Below are 16,421 nucleotides of genomic sequence, written 5' to 3'. Positions count from 1 at the left end.
ACAGACCGAAACGCCGCTGAAAGTAATACGATAACTCGAATTTTTAAACAGTCGGATAGTCGTTTCAAAAGACAGCGCATCTTGCTCGTTAAATACCTTCTCAATTCCGTTTAATTACTTCTCTTCTGGTACAGCGATGCCTTCCTCCTCTCTGCCTCTCCATCTGCTACCGCAAATTTAACCGAATCATTGTCATTCTGTGCCTCGAATCGCGATAACTATAGAGGATGAGTCATTTTCTTTTAACATTAGCTCGTTTAATACGCTGTCGGTCATCGGTGTCTGACAAGATACCTTCCGTTTAGAACTCTATTTCGAAAGCACGTTATCCCACAAGGGACGTTCTCTAAGCCGAGAATTCGGAAAATTATGAAAATTATTTTCTAATTAAACGTTGCTCGAAACGTTTGTTTGACGAGATGGCCTGAGAAATTAGTACGAAGGGCGATCGTTAGTACCAACAGTTTGTACGCGCTCGACGTATCTCTTTTCGTAATTTCTGAATTTCTGGCTTGAGAAATTTCCCCTGTCGGCATGATGTACAATCGGAATGGCTTTTTGCTTTAGCAGCTGAGAGTAGACATACGACTGGAACGATAAAAGTGCTTTGGAGTTTGAAGACAGATATACGACCGCAAAGGCTCGATCTAACGCGTTCATTGCGGCAAAAATATCGAAACAAACTATTTTTACTTGCTTTTGTTTCAAGGTTATATTATATGTAATTAAATATCATAAATGGTTTAAAAAAATTAAAAAGAAAAAAATGATGTCTATGTCGTCAAATTGGCTCGACGCCTAAACGTGTCGAAGTAATACGGAAAATCAATCTAAATCGTTAACGGTTCCTTTTCTTCTACCTAAAAATCAAAACTCGCCGATTACGTTCGTAAGTCAGATTCGCAGGCCACGTTCTCGCGTTCACATTACGACATTTGAATGAAAATTCCGGACAAAGATACAAAAATGAATGCAATGTGCAGTTTTCCTGAAACTTGATACATGGCGACTCGTTTGTCTAACCAAACACGGTAACGTTTAAGTAAATAGCGTCGATGCCGGGAACCAATCTTTCCATTCTTTTCAGCGAAGAAACGCGAAACAGAGTTTTTCTGCAATTTTGAAAATTTTCTTGCAATGAGTGTGGTTAGATGTGCAGGCTTCTAACGAGTCGTGATTTCATTAAAGAAAAGAAAAAAAAATAGAGAAAATCCAGTGTAGCAGTTTGTAGCAGGACAAGATTATGTACCAATATAATACAATATCTTTCAGTATCAAATCAAGATCGCAGGACGATTTGAATCGTTTTAGAAAAATAGAAAAGAAAGAAATTTTTTAATTGGAAACTAAAATTGTACGTATCTTAGCTCAAAATCCCGATATCGAAGGTGTAACAAACACCGTCTGACGAAAATTGACAAACGAGCTTCGCTAATCCGCTATCGATTCTTCGGTGAATTATTACTCGCATTTGTATCCTTCATTTAGTAATCGTTTTTATCATGTTTAGTCGGGTTTGAACAGGCTTCTAACTAGTCGTGATTTCACTAAAGAAAAGAAAAAAAAATAGAGAAAATCCAGTGTAGCAGTTTGTAGCAGGACAAGATTATGTACCAATATAATACAATATCTTTCAGTATCAAATCAAGATCGCAGGACGATTTGAATCGTTTTAGAAAAATAGAAAAGAAAGAAATTTTTTAATTGGAAACTAAAATTGTACGTATCTTAGCTCAAAATCCCGATATCGAAGGTGTAACAAACACCGTCTGACGAAAATTGACGAACGAGCTTCGCTAATCCTCTATCGATTCTTCGGTGAATTATTACTCGCATTTGTATCTTTTATTTAGTAATCGTTTTTATCATGTTTAGTCCATTCATGTTTGAACAACCTTCTAAATTTACAATGTTTCTTTGTATTCGTATCATTCGCCTACAGACTGACGATATCATCGAATAAGAACATCAAAATCGAACAATGATCGTTTTGATTTTTGTCCATTGTATACCTCACTGTGCGGCTGATCGTACGTATCACGCAGCGGTCGTATTAGGCTGTGTTTACGTGACGAGCAACAGTAAAGCAGTCTCGATCGAACACGCGGAAATCATCGGCAGCGACCATTCTTTCCGCTGCGTGTACACGTTTTAGTACACGTATTCGAGTTCACATTCTCGAATATGCGGATTGTGCTTGAATTTCCGTATCGGAGGTAAAACGCGTTTCGTTGGCCGCGTCGTATCGATCGAACGGGACGTTCAGAGAGAAAAACACGGTTTTACCACGTAACGGTGACCGTGTTATGTCGTACCGCGTCGACGCGTAAATTCGCTCATTATCCGTCACGGTGGATACTTGCTAATACTTAGGGTTGTTCGAGCATCGTACGCACCTCATATTTTTTCTCTTTCATCGCGTACGAACATTTTGCGATACGATGTTACAAACTACGGCGCGCGATGACTTTTTAAAACTTTTCCCATAAACCGAGTTGTCGATATTAAAACTGCGAGTAAAAGTCAGACGAAACGCGTGTTTATCTTTCTTCAGGGTGCAGCATGAAAGGGATTTGGATAAATTGGCAAGGATAGCAGAAAGGAGAATAGGTATACGAGATGTTTATCTTGTTTTTCGATCTAGCGATTTCTAGAATAGTTGTAAATAAAAAATCGGAGGAGCTGCTTTAGGGAATTTCCAAATTAAATTTACATCAGGCAAATTTATAATTCGAAGCGTATTTACTACCTTTTTATCGAGTCGGAAGTTATACGTTTCAATTTGTTTAAAAGATTAAATACATTATATGAGCGTATTTTACAATCAAATTACAGTGTTTGCAATTAATTTGTAATTGGATTATTCTCACTCGTTGTTTGAAACAATATCCATGCTCCTTTTCTCAATAGAGGAGGAATCTTCTTCGTTTGACTTAACACTCGAGAAAATTAAACTACCCGAAGATGAAGAGGTTTTCAAACAGTAAAGTAGCTTCCACCAGCTTCAACGATTACGAACACCAATTTTGTTAATGCAGTTTAGTATTTTAAAAATCCACTTTGTCGTGTTATGGTATTCTATTAGAGCAAAATAATAGCAGATATTCCTTTCGTAAACTTTCTGATCGAATTACCATCCGCCGGAGAAAAATAATATTATAATAAAATATTATAACGAAACAATAATTTCGGCTACCGCCGATATTGCATTTACAACGCTTTTATCTTACCGACAAAACGATAATTCCTCTGTAAGTCGCTCGTCTTGAATTTTATAATTTCGTTTTCGGTGTGATTTTTCCATACCGCGAAAGGCTCGATCGCGATCGAACTTACGTTGCATGCAAACCGTTTGCCGATCATCATTCCCTCGACTGGCCACGAAATTCACGACCGCTCTGTAGCATTAATTTTCCGCCGTTTACTTACGTAGGTACCGAACCGTCCTCTAACTATCTCTGCGTCTTGCCATTCTGCTCTTCGATACTTTTATATGCATTCTACGATAACACGCTTTCGCATCTTAGCTCGGATCGCAAACTGGACGAAATCTCTCGTAGAATTACCGTTGATAAGAAATTCCTTCGTATACTGCAAATGGTATTGCAAAGCCATAAGATCGAGGAGATTACCGTTTCACTTGGCTATACAAGGAAAGATAAAGACGGATATAAAAATAAATGTACGTACCTACATGTAGATAGGTATAAATAGAAAGGGAGAGAGGAGGGAAGGAAAGGGAGGAGGAGTAGAAGCAAAAAGGTGGATGACGAAGTAGAATGAAACTTGTTGATGAAATTATATCGCTGGATCAAGCGGTTCACACACGTGACGATGTTTGTAATTCTGAACAACGCGACGTTCAACTTCGATCGCGCCATACGAAATCCCGTCTAATATATAGGATCTTAAAAAAAAGCGAGCTATAATTACGAAGCACGAATCTAGATTGATATCAAGACGATCAAGAAAGCGAGGCTTTCTATTTCGAAATTTATATAGAAATTCATTTCAGACTAGAAATACTCTGGTACTCCCACGACTTCTCTCTATGGGCAAGCAAACGACCACGGTGTTTCCGCTCTTACATTCAATTCCGCTCGTTCGTCAAGTGCAAGTGAAAGAGAAACGAAGGTTGATTTGATTTAAGCGTTATGCGATTATAACACTGCCACGTCTAATATCGAGTTTTCTCTGGTCCTGAGCTGATGCCAGCAGAAAAAGATTACCGATGTTTATCTCTGATGAAGCTAACTGCTACGTCTTTCTGTTCGACACGGCTCACGTCCAATACGCTTTCAACGGTGTTAGACGCGGCAGCGTTAAGCGGAACGCTACAGAATGTAACGGAGGGCGCGTGATAGGAGATACGATCGCATGTTTATCTTTTAACACCCCGTAAACGTGGATGAACCGATCAGTCGTAATTTCAATGACGATTAAGAAGAGCCGATGGCGAGAAAGATAGGGTGGGTTTTGAACTCGTGGACGTTTGTGAACACAGATGCCTTCCTTGGTCCTGTTTGCGACTACGCGATCGCGCCAGTAGCGCGATACGCGGGCGTATGGCGTATTCCTGTCTTAACGGCGGGTGCTCAGGCCGAGGCATTCCGTCACAAGGGCGAACACTATCCAACGTTGACCAGAATGATGGGTTCCCATCGATTGGTAGGCGAGGCGCTCAAACATATCTTGAAGCTATTCGAATGGAAGATCGTCGGACTTCTTTATCACAATCACGAGATGGCGAGCAGCCGCGGCAATTCCGAGTGTCACTTCACTCTGGGTGCCATTTTCACGGCCCTCAATCAGACACCGGTTCACAAAAACTTCAACCAGGAGTCGAGTACCGTCGAAGATTATCGAAACTTGCTCACCTTCCTCGCAAAGTCTGTCAGGAGTAAGTTGAAACCTATGCCTAAGGCCTCTCGTTCAGATTGCTTCGAGTAACGTCGATCTCCTTTATTCGTCTGACCGTCGTTTTTCTTGAAACGTTTTTCCAAATTTCTACTTTTTTGTCGCAGTAAATTTATACGCGTGAGGCAGCAGAACTCGCTCGTTACATTCATACCGTTCGAGGATGAATTATTTTGAAATTTCAAAGAGAAATGTCCGAAGATATAGAAACAGAGCGATACGAAGTTAGAGTACGCGGGCTCGTAAGCTACCGTGTAAGTGGCAAAGTGGCGATATGGCAATATGAAGAGAACGCTGCATGGAGGCTCCTTTTGGCCGCGTCTAATCAGTCATTTACCGACCGATCGTTCGTTGATCGTTGTTATACTTACGTATTTATTATACTAAGCTGCATGCGTAAATTGGACGAGGACACGGGGGACCTTAGTGCAGCGTTCTCTTTATATTTCTATACGCATCGCATTATATTTCGATACGCGCACTCTATCTTTGTATCTTGACGTATAAGAACGTGAAAAGTCGAAGAACAAGAGACGAGCACGCGTGTCTCCCTATTCGTTGAGAAGAATACCTATCTTTGATATTGATATTGTAAATAATGGTGTGCGGGATCCTATAGGGCTAAAATTTTGAACGGACCTTATTTCGGTGCGCGAAATACGATGGTTGGAATTGGTAGAGTGTCTCGTCACGTAAATGGCACAGCGAAGACGATGGAAAAGTAAAAAGGTTTTTCTTTGTTTCAGTTGTAGTAATGTGTGCCAATTCGACGACCATCAGAGAAATTCTTTTAGCTGCCGAGCAACTCGGAATGGTCGATTCCGGAGAATACGTGTTCTTCTCCATAGAACTTTCGTCCAGGTAAGCTCGAAGAAACAGAGGAAAGTAGAATAAAATGTAACGGGCGGATAAAAAGGAACATCAACGTTTTTTTATATCTCTACGATACTATTCAAAAGCATCAGGACTTTGGTGTCGGAATCGAGATCGACTGACAGGCTAAGGGTCACGAACGGACCGACCTTACCCTTAACCTTTCACCCTGAGGGTTTGGGCGAAGCTTTGGGTGGAGGTGCGAGCGAGGATTTGTTTCGAATTTTGCAGGGCAATTTCGCTTCTTGATACGTTCGAGACTTCCTTTTGAACAAACTCTGCCAAATAATGAAAAGTCTTTTTGCGTTTATAATAAAAAATAGGGGAAACTAATCGATGGAGGAATAAAAAAAAATATGGTTTAGAGGATTTTTATTGAAAACTACGTTATGACATACGCGGTATGTCATCGAGTATCCGCGATAATCTTGATATTCGATCACTACGTGACGTAACGTTTATGTCATGCGAATAAAATAGCGATTTGACTAAAATTTCAAAAAGATAAACACGCAAAAGGCAATAATGTTTGTTTCAACAGAGAAAAAATTATACAACGTGTATATAATAGATATAAACATTATTTATACTTACATAAACCAGAACAAACACGCGCAGGAAATATGACGTTTTTACTGAAACACAAAGATATATTTGAACATATAGCTAAACGAAACAAATTTTTTTGAGTTATATAAATCATTCTCGAAACACTCTACCGAGCATAAACTTGGATTATCTCTGCAGCCACTGCAAAAATAATTAGCACTTTCCATCTCCCTGTCGCGAAACATTTCCTGCACCTCTTCTTTTTTCCACTGAAAATACCAATGACATATGTGTTGTGGTCCATCATTGCTGCGAGATACTGCATGACATATATGCCACACCATCGGTTTCGAATTATTTATCATTAAACTCGATCCATCGCGGATAGGAAAATATGTACATATATGTCGGAGATGAAAGAACATCGGGCCCTTTCCTTTGGAATTTTTAGGAAAATCCCCAATACTTTAGTCTAGACTTTTTATTATAGCTGTACTTGTATAATAAAACTTAGAAGTAATTGTTTATGATTCGATTCGAGTATGTTTGCCCGAGATTTATGACAGTAGGCTTGGATTCGAAGTGACTAAACGAAGTCGCTAAACGTAGTCACGGTCACGGGATGAACGTTTTTACCTAACAGAGGTATGGAGTAGTTGTATAGCTCTCCTTCAAAATATAGTTGACCCGAGGGGTACAGAGAGGTACAGAGAAAAGTACATGAGTGAGTTCCACTTGGACTGTGGACCGGTAAGTTCAGTTTCACTTGTACTGTGGGCAAGTAAGTGCAGTTCCACTTGTACTGTGGACAAGTAAGTGCAGTTCCACTTGTACTGTGGACAAGTAAGGGCAGTTCCACTTGGGCTGTGGACAAGTAAGTTCAGTTCTACTTGGGCTTTGGAGAAGTAAGCGCATTTGCCATGCTGTTGACCGTGGATTCGTTATTGAACCTAAGATTATTGTCATTAGCATCTCGAGTATCTAATCGCCACGGCTAATTGTCAAATTCTGTTCGTTAAACGCCACTAATCCCAACGATAACTCGACATATATATATTTATTTTCCAAAGTTTCACCCAAATCGAAGGCAGACCGTTCGCGATCTTTCTTCGAAACGATGTCTCGGGAACGAAGAATGACTTAAATAACAGTGAATAAATCGGAAAAAGCGAAAGAAGACACACCGTTGAGCATTGTTCGATCGTTTCAGCGACAACAACTCGAGGGAACCATGGAGGGTAGAAACCGACACGGAAGAAAGGAACGAGAAGGCCCGGAAGGCTTATCAGTCGCTACTAACAGTCACCGCCCGAACTCCTGATAACGCGGAATATTTAAACTTTTCGAGGGAAGTAAAAAGTCTCGCGCAAACCAAGTACAACTTCACATTTGGAAATAATTCGGTCTCGACGTTCGTAACAGCATTCTACGATGCAGTGCTCCTTTACGCCCTTGCACTTAAGGAGAGTTTGCCGGAATATCCAGACGGAGTGAATTTGGATGGCGGTAATCTTACCCGAAGAATGTGGGGTAGAAGCTTCAGAGGTGCGGCCGCGATTTTCTCTTACATTATCTTTCCGCTTCGCACGCTTCCATCTTATCCGGTTTTCTCGACTCACCAAGGACTAAAATGTTAATGCGTTCATACAACATTTTATTTGTAATTTCTCTCTTCTTGATTTATGTTATTGAATTTTATGGATGAATTTTCTTTCGACGCTTAACGTTATTTTCGTTATTAATCCCTTATCAAATATTGTAAAATTATGGCGTGTTGATTTTGATATTATAGAAACTGCGTTCTCTATAACAGAGCGAACCTTCGTATAAGGTGGTTTTCTTACGTTCGTTTGTAAATTATGCTACTATAGTTGACCCGAAAAACAGTTTTCTTTCTTACGATTCAACGACAATTTGTTGTTACTTGACCCTTATTGGCTTAATTGTTACGTATCAACGATCATCGAGTCACACGATGGACGCGGATCGCTCGGTTACAGGTATAACCGGAGATGTGAATATCGACGAGAACGGCGATCGAATAGCGGACTATTCTCTTCTCAACATGAACCCGGAAACGTCCAAGTTCGAGGTAAAATATTTCACCGTGTAAGACGCGCGCGCCTATTCGAAAACGAGGTCACCGAGAATATCGTGTGTGTCGTAGATTGTGGCTAATTACTACGGAGCCAACAAGACGTTGCAATACATAGCCGGGAAGAGGATTCACTGGTCAGGTGGCCGATCGGAACCACCACCGGATACACCTACTTGCGGCTTCGATGGCTCCCTGTGTCCCGACAAGTGTAAGTCATTTGCATCTCGGTTCATAACTTTGCGTTACTATATTAAAGAGATACATCGCTTTGATTTTGCTAAAGTTTCAGATGCATAGAATATTCTACCAGCTTATTAAAATTCAAATTTCTTATGAAGTTACAGGGATCCATTATTCAAATCTATTAAAGCAGGATATTATCTCAAATCTTGTCTCGTTTTCTTCTTGCGACTATATTTTCCGACCCGACCAATTTCGCCAGAAAACGACGATAAAACTCTACAAATTTCGAGGAGACATTCTACACAATCTATTCTACGATTTAATCCTGGAGATCTTTTCATCTTAGTAACTTGATTTTTTAGAAACTTTTAAGATCGATGACGCTTTTGGTAAAAGATTTCTCCTCTCCGATTTGCTGCCATTTCTGTAATTACCGAAATTTTTCAAAAATTCTATGCTATGATTAGAATCTGCGAATATCATATAAATCTGCGAATCAAGAGGGATTTCTTTGTCTTAAGTTCTCCAGTCCTCGCCAGGAATGGCTAGCTACCGATGTTTATCATTTTGTAACGTACTTCCCCCGCCTTATTTCTTTTTTTTCCTTCGAATCGGAGAGCAAATTCAAAAGTGACATTAGTATCGTTAAAAAGATCCAAACTTCTCATTTTGTAATTTCTCATAAAAGAAAGTCGGAAATTTATTTTTACACGACTCAGGATGGATATATCTCTTTAAGTAAAATTTCCTCTAAGCGTGTACGAACAACGCTTTCGTGTAAACATCGAGATCTTTATTATAATACGAAACGTATATGTGCATGTGTACTTTACATCTCAAGGCGTTTCGAACGAAATAATATTGTCCGAGCTTTTAATATTATTCATGAACATTCTGACGTTAATGGGAAAATTTACCTCTACGCGGTTCTCCTGCTTCGTATTTTCGATTGCTTTTCTTCTTTCTCCGTAGCTCTACCAGGACACGCTATTCTCTCGATGGTGTTGAGCTCTATCGTCGTCGTTCTCGCCGTTGCTTCGGCCTTCATTTACAGGTAAGCGCACCATGATTAATCGATCGCTTTTCTATCTCCGATCACGAAACAGCACTCGCCCTCGTTCTTCTACCCTAGTAATCCTATTAATTTCGAGATCCCTAGAGAAATCGCGAATTAGCAAGCGGCTTAGAACGCTCTTAAACTCTCACATACTAAACAGGGTGTTAAATGGATCAACTCGCGAGCTGAAAAGCCAACGAGTTTCCGTACAGCTCTCTCCAAATCGACTACCCGAATCGTTGCTCAGCAACTACGTAGTGGAAAACGTATCTCTTTATTTCTTTCCTCTTGCAGGCATTTTAAGCTCGAAGCGGAAATAGCCTCCATGACGTGGAAGGTGCAGTGGCACGACATTATCTTCGTACCGAATGCAAAAACGCGAGGATCCATGTATTCGTTGATTGCGAACAAGATGCGCGGTAGTCAACTGGTGAATATGAAATATTCTATTTTTGCATTATATTCATAAGTATTTAGACATTTATTCCAAAATATATATGGGAGGTACTCGTAGAATCGATTAGACGTTAAAATGATTAAAAAGAATGTAGATGTATAAAAATTTTGTTTGCATACTTTTTATGTTATAAACAGTTTTATTTTATACTGAAAATGTATTGTACATGTATTTATCGGTCAGCTGACATCTTATTCATACTTTGTAGTATTTTATATATATTTTTATATGTTTTGTACTTTATATATATTCATGTATAAGCTTCTCGCTTTAATGCAACAATCAACATCGTTATCTATATGCCTTGATATTAATGGTTTATTCTGAAAGCGGTGTAAATACATCTTCCTTTGTTTTGAAATATTGAAGTGTTTGCGTCTCCAACGATTGAACAATTCTGATGAGATCTTCTCAGTTTGTCCGCGTTTCTATCCGTTCAAGTAGGTATAAATCTATCGAACAAATAGTTTCTTTGGAGATTTTGGTGTCAGGGTTCGGTAATGTTGGACTCGCATCATCACTTTCGAAATTATTGAATCGTACGATTCGTTAAATTTCAATTATTTAGAATTTATGTTTCATGTTTTAATTCGCTTTTGTTCATAAATGTCTATACGATAAGTTTCTACTTCGATACAACCCGATATAAATGTAATTATTTAATAGTAATTTAAACATAATTACATTTAATTACGACAGTCGAATTCAATAATAACGATGGTTCAATAAATGGAATAATAATTTACTAGTATATCGCTGAATCGCATTTAAACAACTAGTTCACATCCATATCTGCGATCATACGTTAGATACAGAAGTTAGGATTACATTCGCTACACCATTTGTTTTTGATTATTATTACTACCTCTACTGTTTAGTCTCTGAACAGGCTACAGTTTACAGGAAATGGATTTACGCCACTTTCAAAATAAATGATTATGTAATTCCGGATATTAACGAAATTTCGATCGATCGAAGCATACGAATATTTTAAGATTTAAATAATAAATTGTTCGTAAGTAAAAAGTTCACGTTAAAGCACGCGTGAATTTTTCATTCTGTTTTCATTCTGTTTTCATACTGTTTTCAAAATAAACGGTCCATTTATTTCGATTCGCGGATCTTTTAGAGCTTACACGATTTGAACACGACTTTCATCGGAAATTGAAGATCTGGAAAAAAAATATTTTATGCTTCTTTCCGCCCGTAATACGGAAGGGATGCGGCACTCTGACGAGAAAATTCTTTTTATTTTTACACTATCTTGGGTGGCAAATAGGATTTTCCTTCGTGTCAGAGATATTTGAGAAATATTCGCAGGATGTATCTGCACCAGAGCCAACTGGAAACGAATCAAACCAAAGCGAATATCTTTCTTTTTCATTACAGACTATATACTCGGATGAAAACGTCAGTTTACCAGGTGGAGTAGATAGAAACGTCTATGTCCCAACGGGAATTTACAAGGTTCGACCTTACTGACGGTAAAGCGACGCGTCTCTAGATACTTTATGCGTCACCTTATCCGCATATATGTATACACAACCTTTGATTTTTCACTTTTCTTATTTTCTTTCTTCCCTCTCCCCTCTTTCTCTTTCTCTTCCATTTTTCCATTCCTTTCCTCGTTTCAGTTCTCTTTCAAACTTCTCGCTTTAAAATTATTAACACGTTCGCTATCACAGTGTCCTCGCATTGTATTTTCGTATAACGCAGAATTCAATTTAGATAGGAACGTCTAGATGGCCTTACTAAATATATCTTTCAGGCAAGATTGCATGATTTAAAGGGACACGTGTAACAAATGTTTATTTTCACGCTGATTATTTCATAAGACGACAAGGTTGTTGATATTTTTTGATATTGAACTTGATATTTTTCTATGTACCAATCCAGGTGTTTCTTTATTCTCTATACGAGAGCGTGAAAGTATTTGTGTCTGAAAATGCTTAGTCTCAAAGACTTTGAAGCTTAGAACCGAGTCCAAGTAATAAATAAAGTAGCCTGAAAATTAAAAAAACACAGAGACAGGTATTTATCTATACTTTCTTTTCTGTGACTTTTGTGTGTTATGCTGTCAGCGAACGTGTTAATCGCAAAGCTATAAATCAAAGTGCGCGTAAAAATGAATTATCTTCGAAGATAATACATATGTGTAATACGATTCGTCGCAGAACTCTAAGGTGGCCATAAAATTGATACCGAGGAATAAGGTGGAAATCTCGCGGCCTTTATTGCTCGAGTTGAAAAGGGTAAGTACTCGTTTTCACTGGGAAATTTCTCGAACTTGCAACGAGATACGTGTGGATTGAAAAAACGAAAGACAAGTTCGTTGAAAATCGATTGATCTCGTTGCAGCTACGAGTATTGAAACTTTCTCTGTCGTTTCGTTTTTCAATCACCACATGTGACATAGTTTCGCAGGGCAGACGATAACGCTTCTGTTCTGTTCGCACAGATGAAGGACCTGCAGCACGATCATCTAGTACGGTTTTACGGCGCTTGTGTCGATCCTCCGCATTGTTGTCTCTTGACTGAATATTGTCCAAAAGGATCGCTTCAGGTTCGTCTTACATTTATATTATTCGTATTAGATTTATGTACATGTATCGCGTTTTTCATTCGGTAGCCATCGTATTAAAACATTCTATTTGTTCCATTATCTGGCCTGTTATACTGTTTGAAAATAAAATTTTCACATTGATGTTTCCTTATTAATTTGGACACGGCAGGTTCTATCGAATAATCAAATACAAATAGCAAAATTGACTGGAACAACGATCGAGAGGCACGACGGTTGTAAACGAAGCAGATACATTTCAACCTTGTTATACGATCGATTAAATCTTCATCGAATACTTTATGTAGAACATGTAGAGTTCTTTGCAGTTTATGGTGCCGAACAAGCTTAATAATTCCTTAATAGCCTGTCGGATATTCTGTAAGTCTGGTAATACTCGTAAACGGCAGTTCACAGGGACGTAATAAAACTGTGAGCGCGGGCCGAAGGTTATTCGATAAAAGAAGTTGGCCGTTAATACATGTAGCTATCTGATAGCGGACATTTTCCGTGCAATTGGTAGGAGGCGATTAACTTAGTCGAGTCCGGTGGAGCCTCTCATCCATAGCATGCATTTGTTATCGAGCTCGATTAAAAATTTAATCAAAGTGCCGAGATTAAAGTTTACTTCTTCCCCTGAACCATTCGACTCGACCCGACGAATAAATTCCGCTGCGATTTTCAACGTGTGTTCGTCGATCTTCCGCGACAGGACATATTGGAAAACGATCAGATCAAACTGGACCGCGTTTTTCGAGGATCTCTCATCCACGATATCGTTCGAGGAATGGCGTATCTTCACGCGTCCGAGCTGAAGAGTCACGGCAACCTCAAGTCCTCCAACTGCGTGGTCGATTCGCGGTTCGTCCTTAAAATCGCGGACTTTGGACTGCACGAGCTGAGAAAGGCGAATTGCGGCGAAGAAGTTGACAGGGATAGTTACGCTTATTGGAGAGGTGAGCGCTCCAAGATCGTATCTATATAAACTGCGAATTTTTACGACGAGAACGAGAGAGATGGAACCTACGTAGTAGCAATTTCTTTCGTCTATTAAAAATTACAACGAGTACTCCACTTTCGGATATTTTGTACGTTTCCGTACATTATATTCCGTGGATTTCTGCATCTTTAAATTTATCGTAGATGCAGAAAAATGCGTATTCTGGCCATACGATACGAAAGTTTGGCAATGCGTGCGTGAATCAACTGGAAGAAAAAACGTGTTTCTTAATGTCTCGATGTTTCTTTCTCGTTCCATCGAAAGTTTGGCCACGTATTATTGAAGCAGCTTATGTACGTGTGCATTTGCAAGCATATGCGTGCGTGTGTGTCAGTGTCACGAGGTCGCACGATCGTAAAATAACGTTGTTTGTACAGGGCAGCTGTGGACGGCTCCGGAATTATTGCGAATAGAAAGGCGACCACCGGAGGGTACTCAGAAGGGCGACGTGTACAGCTTCGCCATAATCGTTCACGAGATCGTGGTACGCCGAGGACCGTTTTACTTGGGCGACGACCGTGATATCTCCCCGAAGGGTAAGTATTTCGTCCTCGCAAACGACACACGCGCTTATACTACAACTATCCGCTAGCTGCAATCGTATCGCACGTTTCACAAGTCGAAAGATAGAGAAATCAAAGGGCTGATAATAAGAACGACCCGTGTCAAATTTCTTAACGTTATACGAGCGTGTTATTTGTTTACTTTATAGGGGTAACGCATTAGCCAGAAGTTAGATTTATGACGTGAAATAATATATATCGACGTGCCGTCGAATAAAAACTAACCGATTCTGTGAAAATCTCCGTCATAAGTCGACAGCCTGACGATTTAATTAGATATTCGTAAGCTTATCGAAGTACTCGATCGTATTACGAAAACTTATCCTGAATACAGTATATGCGTTATGTAGAACACTTTGTACAACACGCGACGTGATATAATTATCGAGAGATTATACAAGATATAATTCGCTAGGTTGACAAAATTACTATACACTCAATTATCCGTTATATCGCTAAGACGTGTATGGCGTTAATTGTATGTTTAAGGCAACTATTTATATAGTATACTGATCATTTATTAAGCGTCGTAATTTGTATGTGTGTTACGGGTCGATCGGCTAGTACGTCATTATTCATAATGCCCGGTCGTTATGAATAATAACTAAAACGGCCGGGCAGCCCGATGAATATTGATTAATTTACTAGATTGACTAGACATTTGGAGAAAGATAGGATTCTCTCGGGGCACTTGGCTACGAAGAAGAAAATTCCGCTTTTCACGAATCGTTTCCAAGTATTCGAAGAGCAGCACGTTCATATTGTACGGGTCGTATCAATAGAGCAACGTGTTTCCAACGTATCAGGAAGGTCTAACGATATCGAAGTAAAGCGTCGATTATCCAGACAACCCGGGTAACAATTAGCCCAAATAGACCCTTAAAAAAACGGTATAGTTCTTTCGCGATATAAATACAAATGTACTGCCGGCAATTAGACAACATGGTAAACGTTGCGTTGACGAAAATTCAGATATATCGGAACAGATTCAAAGGTACTCTGTCTTTGCCGCAACAAGTAGTCTCTCATTCTGTTGAAGGCAGATAAGCATAACAGAACGTCGTTTTTGTTATGAGCCCTTGGATCGTTATCACGAATCACTATCGACGCCAGTGACCGATCAACCGGTAAGGGAGTTCGCCATCGCCGCGGCCGGTAGGGAATAAGAGTGATTCGTATCGACTGCGATGCGTCGCGACGCTGTGCGTTGGTTGCACGTCGTTGGTACACGAGGAACGACGAAAACGACGGGAGAGCTCGTAGGAGAAGGGGGAATCAGCGGTGTGGGTTACGGCGCGGCGTGCGCCGGATCGATCGGTAACGAAGTTTACGAGGTTTCGCAAGCTCGGTTTCGACGCGAGCGGCAGGATCGATGAAAGGATGGAACGTGCCACAAGTAGGCTGGGAACGTTTCGAGACCCGGGTTGAAAGCTCAGTCGAAGCTTTCACGCGTCCTGGAACGTACACGGCTCTTGCACGCGCGCTTCCTCGTCGTTTCTCTATTCCTCCCTCTTCTCCCATTCGTTGTTCGCGTTCTCTCTTTCTCTCTTCTCGATCTTCGTTTCTCGTCTCGTGCGTGCACTCGCGACGAGACGTACTACACCAGCGGAAGATCGCGACCGACGACACGTGAAATCGACGCGAGAATACCACTACGAATAGGATCGAGGGACCTTCGGTACGCGAAACGCGGCTAGGACTCGGTTTCGCCGGTCCCACCACCGTTTAATTAACCGTCTCTCACCGACAACCCTTCGGGGAGAAACGTGTGTGCGCGCGTGCCTTGCTGCGTGCTGCGTGTCCCGACAGTTTGCGTGTCTGTACTGTGTGGCTGCGTGCCTACATGCCTGCATGCCTGCATGCCTGCGTCTAACTCGGTACGTGCTTGTGTTTACCAATCGTTTCACCGTCCCATTTACGCGGCCCGATTTTCCTTTTTGCTCGATATTCAAACCCTTTACCCCTCTAACTAACCCCACTTGCCTCCCTCCTTCCACCACCTTCCTACTTCAACCCTCGTCTACCCTATTCGCCCTCCCCTTTACCCTCTTCCTCGCTCTCTATATTCCTTCTGAATCTCGTCGTTCGTCTCTCTCTCCGTTTCACGCCGTTTTCATTTTTTCCTTCCTCCAAGCCAATTACCCTGATTTCTTATCCGAGACGC

At 40.4% G+C, this 16,421-nt stretch overlaps 1 protein-coding gene across 7 annotated transcripts in view; it reads left to right on the top strand.

Moving 5' to 3' along the window:
• Nucleotides 1-16,421, top strand: part of LOC100742253 (atrial natriuretic peptide receptor 1-like) — a 37,737-nt gene that overhangs the window by 10,720 nt on the left and 10,596 nt on the right. For 6 of the 7 annotated variants that reach the window (XM_012381704.3, XM_012381703.3, XM_003486867.4 and 3 more), the window contains 12 exons: nucleotides 4,505-4,900; nucleotides 5,664-5,778; nucleotides 7,550-7,884; nucleotides 8,340-8,431; nucleotides 8,507-8,645; nucleotides 9,593-9,674; nucleotides 9,972-10,107; nucleotides 11,524-11,601; nucleotides 12,309-12,386; nucleotides 12,593-12,697; nucleotides 13,407-13,650; nucleotides 14,072-14,230. In XM_012381704.3, the coding sequence (XP_012237127.1) occupies nucleotides 4,505-4,900; nucleotides 5,664-5,778; nucleotides 7,550-7,884; nucleotides 8,340-8,431; nucleotides 8,507-8,645; nucleotides 9,593-9,674; nucleotides 9,972-10,107; nucleotides 11,524-11,601; nucleotides 12,309-12,386; nucleotides 12,593-12,697; nucleotides 13,407-13,650; nucleotides 14,072-14,230 (1,959 nt within the window). The remainder of the gene's footprint in view (nucleotides 1-4,504; nucleotides 4,901-5,663; nucleotides 5,779-7,549; nucleotides 7,885-8,339; nucleotides 8,432-8,506; nucleotides 8,646-9,592; nucleotides 9,675-9,971; nucleotides 10,108-11,523; nucleotides 11,602-12,308; nucleotides 12,387-12,592; nucleotides 12,698-13,406; nucleotides 13,651-14,071; nucleotides 14,231-16,421) is intronic. The other variant, XM_033319030.1, reaches the window with a different exon arrangement.

The sequence above is a fragment of the Bombus impatiens genome, unplaced genomic scaffold, assembly GCF_000188095.3.
Source record: "Bombus impatiens unplaced genomic scaffold, BIMP_2.2 scf_0135, whole genome shotgun sequence".
Lineage (NCBI taxonomy): Eukaryota > Metazoa > Arthropoda > Insecta > Hymenoptera > Apidae > Bombus > Bombus impatiens.
This window is presented reverse-complemented; position numbering and strand designations above follow the sequence as displayed.